This window comes from Nyctereutes procyonoides, unplaced genomic scaffold, assembly GCF_905146905.1.
Source record: "Nyctereutes procyonoides isolate TBG_1078 unplaced genomic scaffold, NYPRO_anot_genome, whole genome shotgun sequence".
NCBI classification, from domain to species: domain Eukaryota; kingdom Metazoa; phylum Chordata; class Mammalia; order Carnivora; family Canidae; genus Nyctereutes; species Nyctereutes procyonoides.
Genome location: NW_026575136.1, coordinates 12,145,508 through 12,168,792, shown reverse-complemented (window position 1 = coordinate 12,168,792; position 23,285 = coordinate 12,145,508). Strand labels below are relative to the sequence as shown.

Sequence of the window (23,285 nt, the reverse complement as noted above, 5' to 3'; positions counted from 1 at the left end):
AGCCCAGCACCTGACATCAGCACATAACAACTAAGAAACTGAATCGAAAGAGTGAAACAAAATCAAAACAGAGAGGAAAAATTCACTGATGCAGAAGACAAAGAATATAAGTGAAGTTATTTGGCAAATTACCGCACGGCCTGCGTAACCGCCATAAGCACCATGGTCCCTCCAAAACAAGGTTTCTCTTGATGCTGTTTTATCATTTCATACGTTAGGCATCAGCAAACTCTTACTGTAAAGAACAAGCAAATGGAATATTTTAAACTTTGTAGGTCATACACTCTCTTGCATTTACTCATCTTGGCTGTTACGGCATGAAAGTGGCCATAGACACTTTGTAAATGAAGACATGACTGTGTTCCAATAAAACTTTATTCACAAAAATAGGTGGTTTGAATGCTTGTGTCCCTTCAAAATTCATATGTTGGAGCTTCAATTTCCAATGGGATGGTATTTGGATGTGAGGTCTTTGGTAGTTCATTAGGTCATGAACGTGGAGTCCTCATGAATGGGGTTAGAGCCTGATAAGGGGGCTAAGAGACCAGTGTCTCTCTGCCCTATGTGAATACAAGTAGGTGGTGGTCTGCAAACCAGGCCCTCACCGATCTCAGCCCCCAGAACTGTAAGGATTAAATGTTTTTAAGCCACACAATCAATAGTGTATTTGTTACAGAAAACCAGCAGACTAAAAGTGGTAGGATATGTTTGGTTCATGGACCATAGTTTGCTGACCAGAGACAAGACCATGTGGCAAGGACAGCATCATTAACAGATTCTACGGAGCACTCAGTGTTCTGATGGTGGATGCTCAGCTCAAAACAAAACAAAAACAAAAACATCCATTAGCTCATCACCATATATACAAGGGCAGAGTGTTTAAGGTCACTGCAACTATAAAGGCAGGAAATCAGGATTCTAGAAACAGAAAGAAATTGCTGAGACTGTTACAAAAGGGAAAGACAAAGGGACCAAACACTTTAGCACATTTTTAGAGAAGTTCTCTTGGTGCCCTGACATCTAGAGAAAAGTTGACCCCAGAGGGAAGAGGCCCTATTGCCAGTTTCTTTGATGTTAAGCTGCTACTGAGGAGGGTGCATCATACGATGAGGGGTCCTCCTCCTGCATCAGGAAGTCTTCCTGACCTGCTCTGTTCACTAATTGACATTGAGCATCCTTAGACGCCTCCTTCCCCAAAAAGAAAAAAATCAAGGTCACTCTAGCATGGGATTTTATCATTTCAGCCAGAATGTATCACCCATATCACCCACGGTGCGTGGAAGCATAACTTCAGTGACCTCCTTTATGACACTTTTCTGAATAAATGTTTTATTCAAGGTCGCTAGGTCAGTCAAGGAACACACAAGCATTGCCTCTACGTTGTATAATTTAAAAGCTTTATTTCCCCCCATATGAGCAGGTAAGTTTCCTATTCATTCAGCTGGAAGTTTCTTTCCCATAGTTAGTTCCCTTTAACTCGGACTAGGTCGTTGGTGGGGAGCTTGCTCTGTCCCAGGGGAAGGGGGAGATTTCAGAGACACACACTGAGCTGATCACACGCAGAGGCGAGGGTCTGACTCCGCAGCTGCTGAAGAGCCCCGAGGTCAAGGTGTGCCTTCAGCTAGGGGCCTGGGCAGGCCTGGGCGCAGGCCGCCCCCCTCACCTGCTGCAGGTGCCACCAGGCCCCTCCTTGCAGACGGTTGAGGGTCTGACCCCGCAGCTGCCAAAGAGTCTCGAGGTCAAGGTGTATGTTCAGCTACCTCACCCCCGCACCTGCTGCAGGTGCCACCAGGTTCCTCCTCGCAGAGGCGACACCACGCAGCCCCTTGGGCCCAGAAGCCACACGAGCCCCGCGCATTCCTTCCTTCCCACGTCCCGTCCTCAACCCTGTGGCTGGAGCAGAAGCGTCTCGGCCCAGCGAACGGCTGCTCCTGCCCCGGGGTCCGAACTCCAGGCTCTGGGCTCCGCTCCTCCGCCGAGCGCCAGGCGGGTCGCCGCGCCCAGGAGCGGCGTCCACACGGTCTGCGGAGGGGCTCTGGGGGGCTCTGGGCGGCTCTAGGGGGCTCCGGGGGCTCCAGGCAGCTCCGAGGTGCTCCGGGGGGGTTCCAGGTGGCTCCAGGGGGTTCCGGGGTGCCCAAGGGGCTCCGGGATGCTCCGGGGGGTCTCCGGGGGGCTCCGGGCAGCTCCGGAAGGCTCCGGGGGGCTCCGGGCAGCTCCGGGGGGTTCCGGGGGGCTCCAAGGGGCTCCGGGCAGCTCTGGGGGGCTCCGGGATGCTCCGGGAGGTCTCTGAGGGGGTTCCGGGATGCTCCGGGAGGTCTCTGAGGGGGGTTCCGGGGTGCTCCAAGGGGCTCCGGGATGCTCCGAGGGGTCTCCGGGGGGCTCACAGGAGCAGCAGCACCAAGGCCCAGGTGAGCGCGGGCAGGCCGGGCACCTGCAGGCCGGACGCGGGTCCCCCCGACGTCCCCGGGGCGCGCGTCACGGCCAGGACCGCGTTGGAGTGGTTGGTGGGCAGCTCCACGTTACAGATCATCCCTTCGCAGCAAGACCTGCACTCCTGACACAGAGGGCGGGACGGGGTGAGTGATGGGGCCGGGTCCCCCAACGCCCGCTGCTCCGCGGGACTGCGGACCGGCCTGCCCCCCTCCCGACCCCCCCAGCCCCTGACCTCCCGAGTCCCCGGTCCCCGGCCCCCTCTGGCCCCCTCCAGCCCCCCCACCCCCCAAGCCCCTGGCCTCCCGGTACCCTGGACCCCGGACCCCCAACCCCGCGTCCCCTCGGCCCCCCGACCTTCCAACCCCCCAAGCCTCCAGGCCTCCCGACACCCCGTCACCCAAACCCCCCTCCAGTCCCCCAACCCCCCGACTCCCCGAGCCCCCTGACCCCCCAGCCCAACCCCCCGACCCCCCACTCCCCGAGCCCCCTGACCCCCCAGCCCAACCCCCCGACCTCCCGACCCCCCAACCCCCAAGCCACTGCCCCCCAACCCCCCAGCCCCCTCCAGCCCCCCAGCCCCCTGACCCCCCAGCCCGACCCCCCGACTCCCCGAGCCCCCTGAGCCCCCAGCCCAACCCCCCGACCCCCGACACCCTGCCCCGCGGGCAGGGGCGACTTGGCAACAGGCAGGAGCGAGGGGCCAAGGGGCAGAGGAAGGCCGGGGATGCAGCCAAGGACCCCCAGTCCGTAAGGACACACACGGAGCCGTGGGTCTGGGAAGCCTGGGGATGCCCCGCTGGCTCCCGGGCCACTGCTGGGTCAGTGCCAGCCTGCAGGGCCTTGCTCCAGGCCGCAGCCTCCATCCGCATCCCCGGAAGGCGGGACCCAGTGACCTCGCTGGCCACCCCCGGGGCCTCCCGGGTGGCTCTCCCCCTGGCTGCTCGGGGTCTCGAAGGGGGAAAGACGATGGGCAGGACCCCACCCTGCAGCCGCGCTTCCTCTGATGGGGCCCCACCCCCAGGCCAGGAGCTCCCAGCCACCCTCCCGCAGGCCCGGCTGAAGACCACTGCTGTCACAACCATGTTTTCGTGCAAATAAATGAAATCAACCCCTAAAAACCTCATGAAAGCAACACACTCTTCAAGCTTTTTGCAAACATTTCAGAATTCCAGGCATATGAAAGAGGAAAATTGCTCATTTAGAATGAGAAAATTAAGATCAGTTGACCTAAGAATCTGTCTACAGCTCATCAGACTAAACAGATTAATTCTTTCAGATTCTCACTTCCTCATGGAAGCAGCGGTGGGGGGCAAGACCAGGACTCCTCAGTAAAATGGGTCCCTGGTGCCCTCTTCCCACCTCCCGGCTTCCCTGGGCTGTGTGCCCGCTGATGCCTGGCCTTAACTGAAATACTGAGCCCGGCTTTGTAGTGCTTGTCATTGTCATAGGGATTGTTTGCTCTTGGGCTTCCAGACCAGGCTCCACGTGATCCCAAGCCCGAGGTCTAGGGTGGAGCTGTGTGGTCTGGGAGTTACCATTCATCCTTAGTAGTGTTATTTTTTGTTGAAAGACAGAAAGTCTTCAACTTCTCTGTGGTCTCCATCGCATCACTGGCACAGAGTCTTTCCCCAAAGGGCAAATAAGCATGTATACGACCCCGCTCATCCTTCCTGCCTTTCCATAGTGTGTAACTAACCTTAGGACAGTAACTTTACACACACACACACACACACACACACACACACACACACACACTCCTTACTGTATGTTCAGAGTCTCGGCTGTGGTGGCAGCCAACAGAATGACATTCACTTCTGGAGGCACATTTTTTGGTGATAGATGTACTTCTTCCGTGACTGGTAAAGTGGTGAACTGTCAGGCAGTACTGTGTATCTAGGCAGGGGAAAAAGGCAGCTTCACATTTCACATCGCAAGAGAGACACCAACAATCACTTCAGAGAGGACTCAGCCTCGGGACCATCCTTGGGTTTCTAGGCACGAGGTCTGGTGGCAGGCGTGGATACTGCTCTGAGGTGCCCTCTAAAGCTGACCTTAGGTCACATGAAAGTACCCGTATCTCTGTCTCACCCTACGAGGCACAGGGTCTATGACTCCATGAAATGAAAGGTGTAAATGTGAAGTGCGGTGGGTTAGAACACCTCATGGTGTGTTATTTGGCATTTGGTTCGTATGGACGCAGAGGCAGGTGGTGGAATGGAATGCAAAGAGGTGCTCCAACGTAGAGCATCACTTTCCCGACTCGCCCGGTTCTTACCCACGCTCTAATCCTCCCGGCCTGTGGGGCTTTTCCTGAGTATTCCCATTTTCCTCCTCTTTCTCGACTCTTCCCCTCTCCGACCCCTCCCTGCCACGCGGCGAGCTCATTTCTACAGTTCTCCTTACGGCTGTGAGCACTCATGGTTTACTACTTTTAAAGAACGACTTTTTTCAATATCCAAGGCCCTTCTGCTTCAGTTTTGCATCTCTTCGCTCGTCTCAGGCCAGTGCAATGCTCCTCAGTTCACGGGGAATGGACTATAGCCGCAATGTCATAGAATTTGGTGTGGGGGGGGGCTTGACTAATACGGAGAACGCTTGGCTTCACAGAACTGCCTCGTCCCCAGTGAGCCCATTAGAGCCTTCAAGCTCACTTACTTTTGACTAAAATGATGTTAACATGTGTCTCGACATTTTGATAGGATTGTTGGAAGCTTCAAATAATATTAACATGTCATACGGAGTGGGCGCCACCAGCTGGGCCCTCCAGCCTCTCTTCGCTCCCCGGTCCTCACAAGAAGCCTTAAGACAAGGCCTATCAGTATCATTTCACAGAGAGAAAGGCCAAGCGCGGTTTCTTGGCCACAGCTACGTTGGGTAGAAGGTGGTGGAAGGCCGGGTTCTAACCTGGGCAGTTTTCTGGGGGTTGTGCTCTTCCCCAGAAGCACTACCCTGCCTCTCAGTGCTTAGCATTGAGCCCCGCGACGCTGTGGCACACCCTGCAAGGGTAGCTGACTTCTGCCTTTGGAAGGAAAGGGAACCGCAGCAATGTTTTGGGGAAAGCTCTTCACCTTCTACCTCAAACAAAGAGCTGAAAAGTGGTAGACGGTTGTGTTCATAGAAAATGTCACCGGTACTAAAGCAGCCCTAGAAAGTCAGAACAGAAGCCGGGGTAAATAAAACAAGAAATGTCATTCTTGTCATATCCTGTTACACAGGGAACTGCTCTCAACAACTCTGACCATGGAGGGAAAGCCCAAAGGTGTCAACGAAACCTGAGGTGACAAGGAGCAATAGCTGTGGGCCTGTTTGCTCCAAGAGATGGTTGGCTCTCCCTCCCCTAAATAATGGCCAATGGTTTGAAATTACACCCTCAGTCAGAACTCCAGATGGTTAGGATCTTTGGGGCTCGAATGGAGCAGTCCAGAATGTGCCACCATGCACCCTGGAATGTGGGTTATTCCACGGCAATCTTTTTAAGAGCCAGGTTTCCAGGGTGGATTGGAAGGACCCACCTGCCTCGCCCTTCCCATCTCTGACACTTCCTCGATGGTAGAAAGCTGCAGCCTTCCTCTTTTGTTCACATGTTTCAGCAGAGGTGAAACCCTAAAGCCCAGAAATATCCATATGTGTTCCCATTAAAAACGCCTTTGATTAATAATAAATGACAGTTTGGAGCGTTATGCACAGACCCAGCAGCAACAGTGCTTTGGTTCGATTCAAAATAATAGAGTCCGCGGAGATGAAGCACCGGAAGTTGGACATGAGCGCCCCCAGTTAACTACTGTTTGAACCCTTACCACCCAGTTAACTACTGTTTGAACCCTTAGCACCCAGTTCTTCAGGGGTTTAAAGCAAATAGCTGGAGAGTGATACCCACCCTCTGAAGTGGTAGAAAGCACTGGTCAACTGTGACAACTCTGAAATAACTAAGATACGCTTCTGTGCAGGGTGTAGAAACCAATCTCCAAAGGCATAACACACACACGTGTACTCACAAGCACGTACACGACTTGAGGTCACTCTACAGAAATGTAGAGGAATGGCAGGAAAATATTATGATAATTAATGTTTTAAAAGAAACCATGACAAATACTGTTCAGGTAGATGTCACAACCATTTGTGCTCATTTACAGCAAGACCCTCAGGCCCCACAGAGGTCTGCAGTGTGTACTATTCCTATTTATTGGTGCCACATACTGGCTTTATCTGGAAGAGGTAAGGCTATCTCATTGCTTTGTATAATAGGATGCAGAGATTTTCAAAAGAGTCAAAAGGTAATAGTAGACCAAAGCTGGTAATCCTGAACTCAGGAAGAGATGGTTGGTTTACTTTTAATTGGCCTTTTAGGTCTGAAAAACCTTAAAAACAAAACAAAACAAAAACAAAAAAGAGTACTTCCTAACAATCTGAAACAGCCTAATCTTCTTAAAGCAGTTTTAAGTCTTAAGTAGTTTTCTCCAATTCCAAATCCCCCATCAGCACCTCCTGTCTGCTTTATCATCAAGTTTGTATATATTAAATCATTCAACTTCTTGTCCCTCTATTCCCACCATCCTAGTCCCAGTTGCCATCTTCTGCCTGAAGACAATGAAAGACCCCACCTGGTGCCCCCTTCTACTCCTGTCCCCAACCACCCACTCTCCACATAGCACCCAATCAGAACACAGCGAGCATCCTCTACTCCCCTAGTGCCCAAACTTCTACTGCCTTCCCATCACATTTATAATGAAATTTAAATTCTATCAGAGAAAGAAGATCCTGTGTGCCCTGGTCCTTAGTTCCATGAGATCCTTTCTCTATCTTCCACTAAGCCTCACTGGCCAGTCCTCTTCCTATTGAGTGAGAGGCCAAATCTTGCCTCTTACACTTTGTATTCACGCTTCCCTCTTCCTGGCATGTTCTTTCTACAGGTTTCCACGTGGCTGGCTTGTCTTGGTCAGTCAATCTTAGTTCCTCAGAGATTTCCCTGGCTACCTAATCAAAGGGATACATTCATTCCATCAGTAAATATTTACTGGATGCTTAGGATGGGTCAGGCACTGGATTAGGCACTAGGAATGTGTCAGCAAACTAAGCAAACTAAAAAGACACTCAAATGTTTGCCAGATGAATGAATGAGTTACCAAAGCATCAATGTATCTCAAGGATATAAAAGACTTTCTTCGCTTTAGCTGGTATGACTTTTCTAGAGGTATCATCAAGCATTTCTGAAATTCTTAGAATGCCTTAGACAATACTGTGGCCTATTTGTTCTGTATTTATCGATAAGTACTATTTAAGGCATCTTCCCTGGAGGTACACATATTGACAAACTGGGGCTATGCCATCAGTTTCCAAACACTCAGAATAGTCTAATATCTGCACAGTCTCCTAAAAGTGATGATTTATGCAGACCCTCATCAGCCTGTGGATATGCTAATCCCATTCTAGAAGACAGGTCTGCTCAGGGCCAGTTAATGAGGTATGATCACAAGAGCCTCTTCCAAACTCAGCACACTTACTTTGTGGACACCATTTGTCTTCTGCCCATCGATTGCAGTTATAATTATCTCCCGCATTTTCACAGGTAAAACACTTGAAGCTGTTTGGAAATGGTGTAGCTTTAAAGAAAAATGCACAGGGAAACAGAAAGGTGAAAAAGGACAGAAATTTCAGACGTCAAAGATGGCACAAAATTAGCAACTTGTGTTAGATCAAACAAAATTTACAAGCCACCCTCCTTAGAATTTCGGTTGCTAGGGTGCTGGACTGAACTGCCTGACTTCAGGGCATATTCTTTATTCCCTTTTCTTTAAATATTTTGTCTGGGCTTACGTACCGTAGAGTAACGAAAATGATTCCACGAGCCACTTTGAAATACCGTTCCCTTATAATTGATAACTTGGGAATAAGTGGGAGTTGCGAGAACGGGCAAGGGTGGTGGCAGTATCGGAACCAATAACTTGGTATAGCGAGGCCCCTGAGAAGAACTAGAGTCAGATTAACGTGAGCTTGGATTCTGCTCTCCCTGCTAAGTAGTTGTGGGATTTTTCACTTCCGAGAAATAACAATATTTAAGACAATGAAAATACCCATGATGTGCAGAAGAACCGTGAAGGTTAGATGAGGTTGTTGGGGTGCCTGGGTGGCTCAGTTGGTTTAGGATCTGCCTTTGACTCAGGTCATGATCCCAGGGTCCTGGGATAGAGCCCATGTCAAGCTTCCTGTACAGCAGGGAGCCTATTTCTCCCTCCACCCCTCCAGCTACTCATGTCTTCTCTCTCTCTCTCTCATAAATAAAAGTATTTTTAAAAATTAAAAATAAATAAAAAAGAGATTACAATAAAAATATCTTGTAGAGTCCTTGGCCCATTAAATCATGCTAATTCCCATCCACATGCACTTCCATTACAGCCACATCCAACCTCAATCAAGCAGCCTCACTTGGTATATGTCAATTAGACCTTAATCAGGAATGTACCATTTAATATAAGGATGATAGTAATTCTCAGGCTCTTATGCCTCATCTAGAGTGTTACAAAAAGTAGGAATTATGACTGCTGGCAATCTGGATTGAAAGCAACTAGAACGGCCTTTTTGTCTTTATGCTTTTTCCCCCCTACCTTGTATCTTATTATTTTAATGGGCAAGAAGTCAAAAGTATAATAAATGTGACATTTCTTTATAAGCCATGATATAAAGCCTTGTGTAAAACTTTTACTTCTTCCATTTTGGAGGATAAAACGGATAAAGACCAAACCATCCTAGTAACCTGACCACACAGTGGTCATATATTCTTTTTTTTTTCCATTGGTTAAAATGATGTATTTTTCTCATCATAAAATTGTATTAGGCTTAAAAAGTCGAAAATCTATAATTTACACTTTATGAAAACTGTGCCATGTCATTGGGCTATTAGTATATAATCATCATTCATTTAGAAATGTACAATAAATGATAGCTCAAGGTGTGTGTGGTATACACCTCTGTATATGTGTATGTGTGATATACATGTGTATTGACACGCACACACAATGTCCTAAATAATACTAAAAAAAAAGCACAATGTGAAGAACAGTAATAATACACGCTTCATTTATTAGTAGTGTAGGGGCACCTGAGTGGGTCAGTCGGTTAAGCATCCGACTCTTGTTTTCAACTCAGGTCCTGATCTCAGGGTCATGGGATCAAGTCCTGATTTGGGCTCCACACTGAGTGGGGAGTCAGCTTGAGATTCTCTCCTTCTCCCTCTCTCTCTGCCCCTCCCCCTGCCTGCACAAGGTCTCTCTCTAAAATAAATAAATAAATGTTTAAAAAAAGGTAGTATAAACATAAATAGAGTGGTTCCTAAACCCAGCTATGCATCAATAGTATCAGGAAAGTTTTTTTTTTTTTTTAAAGAACAGGGGGTTGGGGAGAGAAAGAAAAAAATAACTCATCTGCATCCCACACTTCTGACTACTGAATCTCTGCAGAAGGGACTGAGAAATATGTAGTTTTAAAGGCTTTTATCATGATTCTGTACTCTTCCAGGTGTGGGAACCACAGGCATTCCTATTTCTAACAATTGCTAGCTATAACAACCTTTCTCTAATAAAGTACATCAGAGAAGTTGTACTTGTCCGAAGAGAAAGGAGAGATGACGTATGTATACAAGCTCATATTTACACATGTATGTTTGTAGGCACAGAGCCTACTTGAGATCCTCTTCTCCCTCTGCCCCTATTCCTGCTCGTGTGCTCTTGTTCTCTCTTAAATAAAATCTTTTTTTAAAAAAATACATTTATGTTATCCTATAAATAATATTAACTGATATTTGCTTATTTTTATTCTATTTTTTATTTTCTATTCATGAGAGAGGCAGAGACATAGGCAGAGGGAGAAGCAGGCTCCCTAAGGGGGAGGCTGATACAGGACTCGATCCTAGGACCCCGGGATCATGCCCTCAGCCGAGGACAGATGCTCAACCACTGAGCCCCCCAGGTGTTTTGCTTATTTTAAAATAATTAGTAGGAAAGTTTAGTGTTCTAATTGTGACTGTGCGTAATATTAGTGAAAATCCAAGTAGTATTTCCTTCCAAATTTCAAACCAACTAATCTGTTCCTAAGTTATTAAGGACTATTTGAAAGAATTTATCATCTATGGAGAAACTTCCTACAGCTAATATCCTCTCCAACAAAGAGATCAACAAAGAACACTGAATTTCCTCTGCTACGCCATTCATAGGAACAGCGTTCAAGAGATATTTTAAATAAGAACCCCTTTGAGACTTTGGCAGAAAGCCAAACCATTTTAAAGAAATGAAGAAAACTTCTGTCACCACGAATTACCCCTCCTCCCTCATGGAAGCAGTGAAGACTTTCTGGTTTATTCTAGGTATAAACCGAAGGTTCCAGAACACGCCAAGTTACCACCATAGGTGTTAAGAGGGACTCTGCATGGTCACCCTGACCCCACAGTCATAAGCTATGATGCAAACAGTACTTACGGTCAAGAGGCGGCCTCACGTTGTAGAAGTTGATGTTCTTGGCCAAAGCCCAGCTTTCTGATAAGATAAAGATGTGGACAACAGCTACGGCCAGAGCGTGACGGAGGGGCAGCATTGTGACCTTGGCTGTCGGATAGCCCGAGATTCACATCTCTACAATGGACAGAGAGACGGGTCGCGTTTATTTGCATCTTGCACATCAGGAGAAGTAGGTTTTGCTTCCCTGTGGAAAGCCCGATTATTCAAATACATTCCCCCAGCTACTTGTTCCGGGCGCACCTGCACCTGGGAGCGAACTGCCTTCTTCCCCTGCAGGTGAGAGTCGAGCCATGGCTGCCCTCTACTGTGCAGGCCCCTGCAGCTCCCGCAGCATGGAGCCGGCACCGGAGGCCTTGCAGGCCCGGGGGGACAAGCGGCAGCATGGGCAGCGCTGCGCCCCGTCCCCCCACTGCCAGAGGCCGTCCGGGGAATCGGTGCTGAGTCACCCACTCTCTAAACCACCAGGCTTCACGGGCATGTCCACCTCTTTGTGTTCCACTCCCAGAGTAAACACTTGCTTTTGAGAAACTCAATGTTCGCAACGTTTTCAACGCCTGGAAGCAACCTCAAGAGGCGGAGCGGTGGGAAGGACAGTGTGTGGAAGATCAATGAACATGGGAAATCGAGTCTCTGCTGGATCCCAGAGCTCCAGAGACCTGGAGAAGAGAACTGAGTCACGGGCCGAATGCCAGGCCCACCTGTGTCTGTCACATGCGGTGTAAGAAGCTACCAGGAGGGTCTCAAGGAAACAGAATAAAAGTTGCCTGAAAAGCTCAAAGCCAATGTCAGTCCTGGCCCACGGACACTACTCGCCGCTTTCAAAGACAAAGCGGACGGTCTGATGCCCAACGAAACAACAGCCGTCCACAGAGCCCAGAGTAAGATGGCACATCCCAAGTCCCAGGGGCTGTACCCTCTAGAAGCAACCTGGTGGTAAGAAAATCGGAGATGCTAAGAACCTACAGTGTCAGCACAAACAGGCTCTCTTGGGCGAGGGAGAGGTGTAGGCAGCAGCAAAGAATGTAACTTGGAGTCCAAAGACTTTGGTTCAGATGTTGGCTCTGCTGTTTATTAGCTTCCTGACCTTGGGCAAGCTCTTTAAGCTCTATTAACCTCAATTTCCTCATCTGTAAAGTGGCTTAATAACACCCATTCCGCCCACACGTTTGGGTCATTGTGAGCATCAAATACAGGCTCAGCTAGACTCCGAGGACTGTGCAGGTAACAGCACTTGTAGTACAAGTCTGTGAAAATGCTAGAATCTCAGAGTTCAATAATACTGCCTGAACTCATTTTCTTCCTGCTGAATCAGCTAGTCTCAGGAGGTTTAGATAATTTTTCAGAGAAGAAAAGTTTGATCTCTGCACATATGAGCATAATCCTTCACATGGATATTTTGTTTGAAGCCAGGGTAATAATGCGTGGAATCTAGGGATTTTACCTCCTCCTCCTCTTGTGTTGTGAGTAGATGGGCATTGTTAGCCAGACACGCAAAACCAACCTACGGAGAAGGAACTGGACACCAGACGAAGTACGGCCACGGCACCCCCATCCCTACAGGTGGCTCCTGCCACTGACAGAACTGAGTCTCTAAAGAGGTTCTTGGTATAAAGGGAAACCCAGTAAGTTTCAAAAATCAATAGTGCTAAGCTTTATACACCGCATCTCAGCTCAGGACAGAACGAGACCTATTGTTTGCATATATATTATATGAGACTTTATACACACACACACATATGTATATAAAATTTTGCCCTGGTTCATTTTAGAAACCAAAGTTGACCTTTCAGAGTTATCAGATTTCTAAATTCTGTTCTTATGCTCTTTCTGAAGAAACGGACATTTCTTACGGCTGTGTTATTCCTTCCAGACAAGTCATTATACTGGTGCAAATTCTGCTTCTCCCAGTCATTTCTCTGAATCATACTGTTCCATGTTCAAGGTGAATCTGGAGCCAAGGAATGAAGACCCCTGACTACACCAGGGGAGAATCTTTGAGCAGGGGAGACTAATTCCTCTTTCAAGAACCTCAGATTCACTGTGTTTCAATAGCAATCCACATTCCAGTATAACGGAGATGATGCCAAGGATTATAGGCCTCAGAATCATATTGTCTACATGGAGTCCCTTTTCTATCACTAAGCAAATATGGGACCTCAGGCAAGTTGCTTAAGCCTTCTAATCCTCAGCTTGCCCATCTGTAGAAGAGGCATAACAACAGTCCCTACCTCAGGGTGCAGAAACATGGACTAAATGACGTCATGTGTATGACGCACTCAACCGAATGCTGGGCACATGGGCACTTTCTGTCTGGTAGTAAAGAGCACTGGCTCAGCATTTGAGCGTATACCTGGAATACCTGCTGCAAGTTCCTTAACCTCCCAATACCACAACATCGATGAAACGGAAGTAATAATAATCACACTTACCTCATAAGTGGATTAAATTAGTTAATATATGTGAAGCACTATCTAATTAGCTATGTTTGCCTTTTTCTGCTCCTCACTAGGTAAGTATTCACTGTGATGAACAAATTTCCAAACAGGGATCACAAGCCAGAACCCCTGGTTTTCCTCATGTAATCTCTATGAGACACAAGCCCATCCCTTTAGTATGTCGTTATTGACGTGCAACGCATAGAAAGACGTTGTTATTACTGGATCTTCAACAAGGTCTTTGCTCTCATGAAGTGTGAATTTTGGAAGAAGATAGGCAGTATGGGAAAAATGTAATTTCAGATAGTCCTGATCCTCAGGTAAGGACATGTAAGAGATGTGCTTGAATCGGAGGAGCTACTTCACGTACGTGGTGAACCCAGGATGAGAAGCAAGCATCTAAGCAAAGAATCGAGGGAAAAGACACCTCAGGCCCAAGATGGGAGGAAGTGTGCCTTGCTGGGGAGCTCAGAAGGTGGCCAGCATGACTGGCGTGTTCTGGGGGCAGGCGAGGGAGGCGGGTAGACAGTCAGAGGTGGTAGGCCCAGGTCATAAAGGCGCTTAGGCCTTTTGATTTTGGATCTGACAAAATCAGGGAACTGTTTGGTTTCAGATGATCTAATTTTGAAAGAAATGCTTTGTCTCTGCAGAGGGTCGCAAATCCCTAGCCTGATTTCTAACTCCCAGAATAAAGGGATGCCGATAATAGAGACTACAGAGGAATTGAGAATTCCCTTATCTGTGAATCACAAAGGTTTCTCTGAGTAAAAGAGCAAGCGGATGACAGACAACTTAAAAACAACTGAATGAATAGCAAACCCAAGGATGAGGTTTGTGTTTATGGTTTCCCCATTCTTCAAAACAGCGCCGTAGGGAATGTGACCTCACTGCCGTCATACAAATGAGGCTCAGAGACCATGTGTAAGGATCCTCTTCACACACTGCCTGGCACACAGCATCCCTAGGACGTTCCCACATGGTTTATCCTAGCCTGCTACAGCTGAACAGTAGTGGGAAAGAAGCCGTAAGAATATTGTTTCCATATGGATTTGTGACTTTTCATTTCCACTTTTAACTAAAACAGCACAGCCTGATTCCATCAAAATTCTCCAGGGCTGCTGGGGTCTTACCCGTCGAATGAGGAAAACACTAAATAAAAATGCCTCCTATGTCCCAGAGCTCACTTTATAATCTATTCGCCTATCCTGTTTTGCCCTAAGTACCCAGATCGGTCTCTATCTACCCTGCAGTGGACAGGTTTGTGTTAACACGACTGTTTTATCTTTCACAACCAAAAGACATTAGGATAATGAGAAAGCAAATGACTAACTACAGTATCTGAAAGTTGTTTTACATTCAGAATCATTTCACGGAGACTCTGAACTGAAAATCATCGGCTGAGACTCTGCTGAGTAGGCTTTCGCTGCCGTCTTGGTTGCAGAACAAGGTTACCGCAGAGCCTGTATTTTGCTCTCGAAGGGGAAAATTGTAGGAGTCAGACTCCCCCATTCTGGTACTTTCTCCAGCACCATCACATAGAGCAGAGCTCTTCGTGGGGGGAGGGGTGACCCGTAAGCTTCTTCGGGTTATTTGCAAAATTTTGTGTCTGCACGTATTTTCCCCCTTTGCTGAGGATCTCAAAGGAATCTGAGACCCACGTGCCTGCTGCGTTCAGGATACAGCTGTTAGGATTTGCTTTCCTTCGACTTGGATGTTTTTATACTTGACACTAAGAAAATTCCACACATACATTAGGTATCTGGTACACACTCCTCAAATTCAAGGGTAGCTCAAAAACATTCCTCCCCAGACAGAGCACATTATCTTTATCCTTTTTTTTTCCCCAGATGGTAGGCCTGGTCAGAAATTCCTCACCTGTGGTGTTGGCCTTCCACTTGTTTTATGATCTCTTTGGAAAGTATGATAATTCTTGCTGCAGAAGGCAGCGTGCTTTTTTTGCCAAAAGATAGCGGCACTATTTACGGGGTACACCTGCAGGGATCCCGCAGGGATGGGCAACTCTCAGGCCTTCCAGGGAATGGCAGGCTGCCAGGTTTACCAATTTTTTTTTTCCAGAGTAGGTGCATTTATCTTTTAGATGCAAATATACCAGCCCTCAAGACATATAAAATAGTCATAATTTCTGAAAATTACATCTGCCACAGAGGCACAATCTCCTTGATTCATATGCCTTCATCTTTGCATGCAGAGGCTCAGCACTTCACATGTTAAACGTACCAGGGAAGGGCTCTGGAAAGAGGAACCACTATCAACTCAAAAAAAGTTGTGTTTACTGAAATGAAACAAGGTGACGTCTCTTGTTTTACATCTTACAAAACCCACCGGAGACTTCGGCCTACTACTGCCCAGAATAAAGGACCGACAGGGCACTAGGTCCAGAAGCCTGACTCTGAGCAGGTCTGAGTAAGAACCATCACCCTGGCCCATGTGGCATTTCATGCTTCCACAGAAAATGTGCAAAGCTGACGGGGGCTTCAAGCCACAGCACATCCTTGACATCATGAACGTCTTGGGGATAGGAAAATGACCTACTCTATTTTTAAATTCCTTAGGTCTGGGTTCAGTGCATGGTAAATGCCCAATAAATACCTTTTGGAATAGAAAAGACATCTTAGCTCTGATCTATAAGGAACACCTTGCTTAGCAAGCAAGACGGAGACTGTGGGCAGTCAGGAGTTGGCCATGTGTCCAAAGATACAGAAAGGGACTCACAAGGAGATTTGAAAAAGAAGAGACCAAACAGATGTGGCACATGCTGGTACTTCCTGCGCGGTTGATAGCAAGGAGTGAGCAAGCCAAGGCTAACTGTGACTGCCAATAAAACAAATGAAAAGGATAATTTAAAGGAGGCAGCTCGGCCGAGTCCAGCACGCCCATCAACACTCACATTCGCACCTTCCTGAAAGCATCACTTATCCCACCGTAAGACATTTTAATGACAAACTTTAATAGGCCTGGCTTCCCTTGTAAAAAGAGTAGAAGGCAAAGTGGAAATTCAACATGAGTGCTAAGATTTTACTCAGGAGGAACAGACTCGGTGAAAATGTTCCTCTCAAAAGGAGAAATTTGCCAGAAAACCTTACCACCTGCCACAAGGCTTACGTTACCTCCTTTTGGCCACGATGACCAATGGAGATACTCTGGATCCCATTACATTCAAGAACAGTGTCCATGGGACTTACGCCCAGACACTGTGCCAGCTCCCTTCCTTGCAGGGGGACTGAAGACTCAACTGCTAACCTTGCCTGGCCATCGAGAGCCTGCTCCCCAGACTACAGCTCCTCCCTTCTCTAACAGGTATTCCATTTCTGGTACATGAAAAGTATTTTCCCCCCTAAGTTCAACTATGAATTTCTTGGGGCCTCTGGGTGGCTCAGTTGGTTTAGTGTCTACCTTCAGCTCAGATCACGATCTCAGGGTCCCGGGTTCGAGCCGTGCATCGGGCACCCTGCTTCTCCCTCTGCCCCCTGCTCATGCTTGCTGTCTCAAAATCTTTTTAAAAATATGAATTTCTTTAAATATATTCTAGGGGCAGCCCAGGTGGCTCAGCAGTTTAGCACTGCCGTCAGCTCAGAGCGTGATCCTGGAGATCCGGGATCGAGTCCCACGTCAGGCTCCCTGCATGGAGCCTGCTTCTCCCTCTGCCTATGTCTGTCTCTCTCTCCTCTCTGTTTCTCATGACTAAAAAAAAAAAAAGAAAAAAGAAAAAAAAATTCTTAAAAAAAATAAATTAAAAAAAAAGATAGCTAATCTACCTTCTCTATGTGCCTAGAGCAAATCACAAGAGGGAATTTTACCTTATTCCCCATCTATTATCTTCATCTGAAAATACAAAATCTCCATGGACTTTATTCTTGAATAACAACATTCACCAGGGAAAAAATCGGGTCATTATTCAATCTCTCAGTACCAGCTTGTCCAAATCTTGAAAGTAGTAGGACTATAAGTCATGCATGTACACGAGGTACTCTGCTAAGCACTTAGAAAACAATACATAAGACACACAATCCCTATACGCACATATATTATTGGGGCCAAAAACTCAATGTGAGAAGCGTCTGACAAGGGTTAAAACAATCATCTTAGAGAGGAGGAACAACAACAGACTTGAGATTCAGAAAGGGCACCCAGAATATAATTTTGGTTCTACGTTTTTTTCTGGGTCAGCATTTTTTAAAATTTAAATTCCAGTTAGTTAACCTACGGTGCAATATTAGTTTCAGGTGTACAGTGAATCAACACTTCCATACCACACCCAGCGCTCTTCACACCAAGTGTACGTCTTAATCCCCATCACCGATTCAATCCATCCGCCCAGCCATCTCCCTTCTTGCCACCATCAGTATGTTCTCTATAGTTAAGAGTCTCTTTCTTTGTTTGCATCGTTTCCCCTCCTTTGTTCATTTGTCTCTTAAATGCCACATATGAGTGAAATCATGTGGTATTTGTCTTTCTCTGACTTATTTCACTTAGCATGGTACTCTCTAGCCCCATCCATATCGTTGCAAAGGGCAAGATTCAGTTCTTTATGGCTGAGTAACATTCCATTGTATTTTTTTTCCAGTGTTTATCTTTATCCGTTCATCAGCTGGATACTGGAGTTGTTTTCATAATTTTGCTATTGCAGATAATGATGTTATAAACATCAGTGTGCATGTATCCCTTCAAATGAGTATTTTTGTATCCTTTGGGCTAATGCCTAGTACTAGGATTGCTAGATCACAAGGTAGTGCTATTTTTAACTTTTTGAGGACCTTCATACTGTTTTCCAGAGTGGCTGCACTAGTTTGCATTCCCACCAAGAGTACAAGAGGGCTCCCCTTTCTCCACATCCTGGCCAACACTTGTGTCTTGTGTTAACGGATTTTACCCATACTGACAGGTGTGAGGTGCTATCTCATTATAGTTTGGATCTGTATTTCTCTGATGAGTGATGTTGAGCATCTCTTCACGTGTCTGTTGGGCATCTCTATGTCTTCTTTGGAGAAAGGTCTATTCATGTCTTTGGACCAATTTTTAACTGGAGTATTCTTTTTGTGGGTGTTGAGTCTTTTTAGTTTCTTATATTTTGGATACTACATATACTATATTTGGTATATTTATTTAGTATCCAAAATAAATATAGTATATTTTTGGATATACATGTCAGATATCTGACATGTCATTTGCAAATATCTTCTCCGATTCCTTAGGTTGCATTTTAATTTTATTGATTGTCTCCTTCGCTGTGCAGAAGCTTTCTATCTTGATGAAGTCCCAGTGGTTCATTTTTGCTTTTGTTTCCTTGCCTCCAGAAACATATCTAGAAAGAAGTTACTGCCTCTACTCTCTTTTAGGACTTTTATGGTTTCAGGTCTCACATTTAGATTTTGCATCCAGTTTGAATTTATTTTTGTGTATGGTGTAAGAAAGTGGTCCAGTTTCATTCTTCTGCATGTAGCTGTCCAGTTTTCCCAACACCATTTGTTGAAGAGACTTTTTCCCATTGGATGTTCTTTCCTGCTTTGTTGAGTAATTGGCCATATAGTTGTGGGTTCAATTTCTGGGTTTTCTATTCTGTTCCATTGATCTAGGTGTCTGTTTTTGCACCAATACCATACTGTTTTGATTACTATAGTTTTGTAATAAAACTTAACATCCAGAATTATGATGCCTCCACAGTTTTGCTTTCCTTTTTCAAGGTTGCTTTGGCTGTTTGAGGTCTTTTGTGGTTCCACAGAAACTTTAAGATTGTTTCTTCCGTTTCTGAAAAATGGACTAGTATTCTGATAGGGATTGCACTAAGTGTGTTAGGTAGTGTAGACAATTTAACAATATTTGCTCTTCCAATCCTTGAGCATGGAATGTCTTCATTTCTTTGTGTCATGTTCAATTTCTTATGAAAACTATAAATTCTGGTTCTACATTTACTAACCAGGTAACCACAAAGTTAAGAAATACTGTCCTATTTGTCAATAAGATAAGTGAGGCTCAGAGCCATGTAGGTAAATTTATTAAGCTGCTGTGTGAATTGGGTATAATTACATAGGTAAATCACCTTTTACTTAGATGGTGTTGAAGAAATGTTAGATACCTACCTTCCCTCCTCATTTCTTCAGATATCATTAGCAGGAGAACAGAAATCAGATCAAGGGATATAACTGTCCAACTCCATGCCATACTAGCTGAACCAAATCTGGTAAACAGTACTGAGTTCTATGCACTAATTTCTAAAGGGTATTCAGGAATTATCTTTCTTGCAACCAAATGAAAAGTTGGAATGCATGACTGCCAAGGTTCCTTCCACCTCTAATATTTTATGATTTTTATGGAAGGGTATTAATGAAGAATTCCAGTTATGCCATAAAAAGCTATAAATGTAATGCAGTATTCCCATATTTCAGATTCCTGCTATAATGTTTAAAAGGGTAAGAACAAAAAAAAAGGGTAAGAACTTTTTAAAAATCTCCTCAACATGGGATCAAAAATTCACAGAAATGAGTATCTCATTTCTAGGCAGAAGGCTGCACATTTTGCAGTACTAAGACAGTTTTTTCTACTATGTGCCACCTGATAAAAATAATTCTAAAACAGTGCTAATATTAAAATAATGTTATTATGCAAATGACAAATCTAAATCTAATCATTAGTTAATACAGGGCAATAAGTATGCAATTTGGGTGGAAAACTGCTCTAATCAATTTTATTTTTTTTAAGATTTTATTTCTTTATTCATAAGAGACACACAGAGAGAGAAAGGCAGAGACACAGGCAGAGGGAGAAGCAGGCTCCATGCAGGAAGCCTGATGTGGGACTGGATCCTGGGTCTCCAGGATCATGCCCTGGCCTAAAGGCAGTGCTAAACCACTGAGCCATCCAGAGATCCCCCCTCTAATTTATTTTATTTTATTTTATTTTATTTTATTTTATTTTATTTTATTTTATTATTTTATTTTTAAGATTTTATTTTTTAAGATTTTATTTATTTATTCATGAGAGACAGAGAGAGAGAGGCAGAGAGAGAGAAGCAGGCTCCATGAAGGGAGCCTGACGTGGGACTCCATCCCCGGTCTCCAGGATCACACCCTGGGCCAAAGGCGGCGCCAAACCGCTGGGCCACGGGGGCTGCCCTCTAATCAATTTTAAAGACAACTTTCTAAATGTGATTCAAATTTTATGAAAAAAAAATTAACAACTCTTTCCAAGTAATAGCTTTTCTACTTCATTTTTGTCAAAAACATGAGTTTACATCTTTTTTGAAAAGGCTTTGATGATACTGGAGGAGATGGTTAAGAACTCCACATGAACAAGATTAAAAAGCTTAGATGATTAGAAATTGGAAACTGTGCTCCTTCTAAAAAGAATCAAGATTGGTTTGCCATGTTATTGAATTATTTGGACAAATGGTGGGAACCTAATAAATACATATATGTCGACTGATTAAATTTGAGAGTGTCCTTCACATAAGTGAAGTAATTTTTGCCCAGTTTGTATCCTAAATGATTTTTAGGAGGCTTATGCCAAGTTACTTATGCATTAAGGCTCTCAAAATAGAGTAACAACCTTATTAGATGAGAGGAAAGATCTTAACCACTACACTTTCATGCATGGTGTTCCTCTACTGTGTGTCACCTTTCACTTTGTACTTCTTAGGAGCGAAGGGACACACATGGGACACATATTCTCATTACATGATAAAAGGAAACTCTTTCTGATACTTAATTCTCAAATTAATGGGCCCTATGTCTTGTCATACAGAGAGCACCAAACAACTTAAGGATAATGCCTGAAATTTGTTTCAAAGAGCTCGAGATGCTCCTTCAATTGGCCATTTCTTAAAAAAAAAAAAAAAGCAAAGGGCATAATATTAAAAGGTAATTCTATAGAGATATTTCTGCTGTCAGGGAGGCAAATGAGAGAGATTATTTTCTTCTCCATGGGCGAAGGGAGTCTTTAAATTTGAGAGAAAGATACAAGTGGACGGAAGTTCTGCAAAGAGAGCTGCAGGCACACAGGTGTTTGGTACTGCTAACGAGCAATTCCATTGGCAGAACTACAGAGACATAAACCAAGCAGCCACATAGGCTGGGCGCGGAAGGCTTTGTTTTTATGTTCCATAGTCTTGCTTGCTTTAGTGAACCCATTTCTTTTAATAAGCAATCAAAGCTCTCATAATAGAAATCTAGGCTGAAATGTCCAACAGCTGGCTAAGAATCCATTATTCTGCATTTGGAGGAATGTTTCATGCCAAGCATGCATTCTCATATGGCATACACAACTCAACCGAGAAAACTTAGCTTTCAGGGTCAGTGTATAGATGATGGCCAGGACTTCTGACTTCATTTGGTCTCAAGTGACATAGGAAAAGGACCATAAAAATAAAGTGTTCACAGAGATGTGTTTTCTCGTTTGAATCTCTCTGTATGTATTCTAACGTGAGAGAATGTCTACACCAAAGCAGAAATCTCAGGCAATAAATTTGGATATCTGTGCATGAATATATGCACACCCACATACATGTACATAGGCGCATATACGCATACATGGATATATTTAATTGAATGACTTCTTTAAGTGCTAACTACATCCTAGGTTGTAAAAGTGTCCCTAGAACTCTATATAAGAGACTGTATTACCAATCATATCAGCTGTTTTCAGCACCCACAGGGTGATCTTTCAATTGAGAGAGCTTTAGGATGCAGAACTGTTGCTATGTATTTGGCCCATCATCTTTCTTCTGTGCTAGGGTCTTATGACACTGACCATTGTTTATAGGGCCCCCACTAGCTCAATTTCGTTCTTGATTCTACAGCTAAAAACATATCGCACAAGTAAATAACGTGTCCGTGGATATCATTCTGAAAACAGGAAGAGATTTTTAAAAAACAACAATAAACTGCATGCTATGGCAAAAGAATATGGTGCTGACTTTTGCATAGTCACAAAATCTGGGACAGATTATTCAACGAACTCTCTGGAAGCTGACAAGCTTATAAAAGCAATCCTAATAAAATATTTCTGCATTCTGCATATATAACAAAGTTATAGCATGTCACTTGCTCTATAAATTGTCACTATTACCGCTTGGAGCAGAAGGAAATGTACATATATAAAGATATATATGTGCATGATTTCATATTCCCAGAGGAAACTGAAAAATTATGTGCATTAAATAGTGTTTTAATTGCAACATGAAAAACTGCATTTAAGCAATAGTTCGTGATCCCACAAGGGTAAAGTCACATGTAAATGCTATCTAGTATAATGGGGAAAGAATGGCCTTTGTAGACACTCCGGCCTGGGTGCAAATTCTGATCCCATCACTGGCTGGATCTACTATCTTGAAGCCAATCCCTATAATAGTCTGAGACTCAGTTTCCCTATCAGTAAAACAGAGATATTAAATATCTGTTCTGCAGAAAAGTAGAGAATAAATAAGTCCCTTACCCATTGCTATTGTTGTCAAATTATTAAATCAATTAGGAAGCTAAATGTAGAGATCTAGGGTTGGTTCCTCTATGGATTACCTGCCGGCAAATATCATTAAGAGTATGTAACACTTATTCGATTTAAGACTGAAATCCAATAAACATTTTTTCAGCTCTCAAATTCCGTGATTGTCTGAGCATATATGAACGAAGGATGTGAAATTCCTCTGAAGACCAATTTTAGGAAAACTATTCTAGAATATATGTGGAAACAATTAGCCCAAGCTTAGCATTTTCATTAATCTGTTTTCTGATAAATCTATATTCTTTTCCTGTACTTACATAGTAGGCAGTTGTTCCTACCACGTTTGCTGTCAAAAGCATGAAGCTCTGTGCTCTCATGTGTCCTTACCTGTACTTGCCACTCCTCTTTAAAGGCCTACTTCCAGTATTTCTCATCTTTCAACCTTACTGTGTCTGCT

The 23,285-nt window shown here is 44.8% G+C and overlaps 1 protein-coding gene across 11 annotated transcripts in view; it reads right to left on the bottom strand.

The window, feature by feature from the left end:
• Window positions 1–1,376: 1,376 nt before the first annotated feature.
• The window catches only part of LOC129495539 (ly6/PLAUR domain-containing protein 6B-like), a 167,212-nt gene continuing 145,303 nt past the window's right edge, over window positions 1,377–23,285 (bottom strand). For 9 of the 11 annotated variants that reach the window (XM_055303130.1, XM_055303135.1, XM_055303134.1 and 6 more), the window contains 4 exons: window positions 10,902–11,054; window positions 7,935–8,033; window positions 4,196–4,326; window positions 1,377–2,554 (listed from right to left, as the gene is read on the bottom strand). In XM_055303130.1, coding sequence (XP_055159105.1) covers window positions 2,381–2,554; window positions 4,196–4,326; window positions 7,935–8,033; window positions 10,902–11,016 — 519 coding nt within the window. In that variant the 5' untranslated portion in view covers window positions 11,017–11,054 and the 3' untranslated portion in view covers window positions 1,377–2,380. Of the gene's footprint in view, window positions 2,555–4,195; window positions 4,327–7,934; window positions 8,034–10,901; window positions 11,055–11,180; window positions 11,475–11,903; window positions 11,923–23,285 lie in introns of those variants that run through there. The other 2 variants (XM_055303140.1, XM_055303136.1) reach the window with 2 other exon arrangements.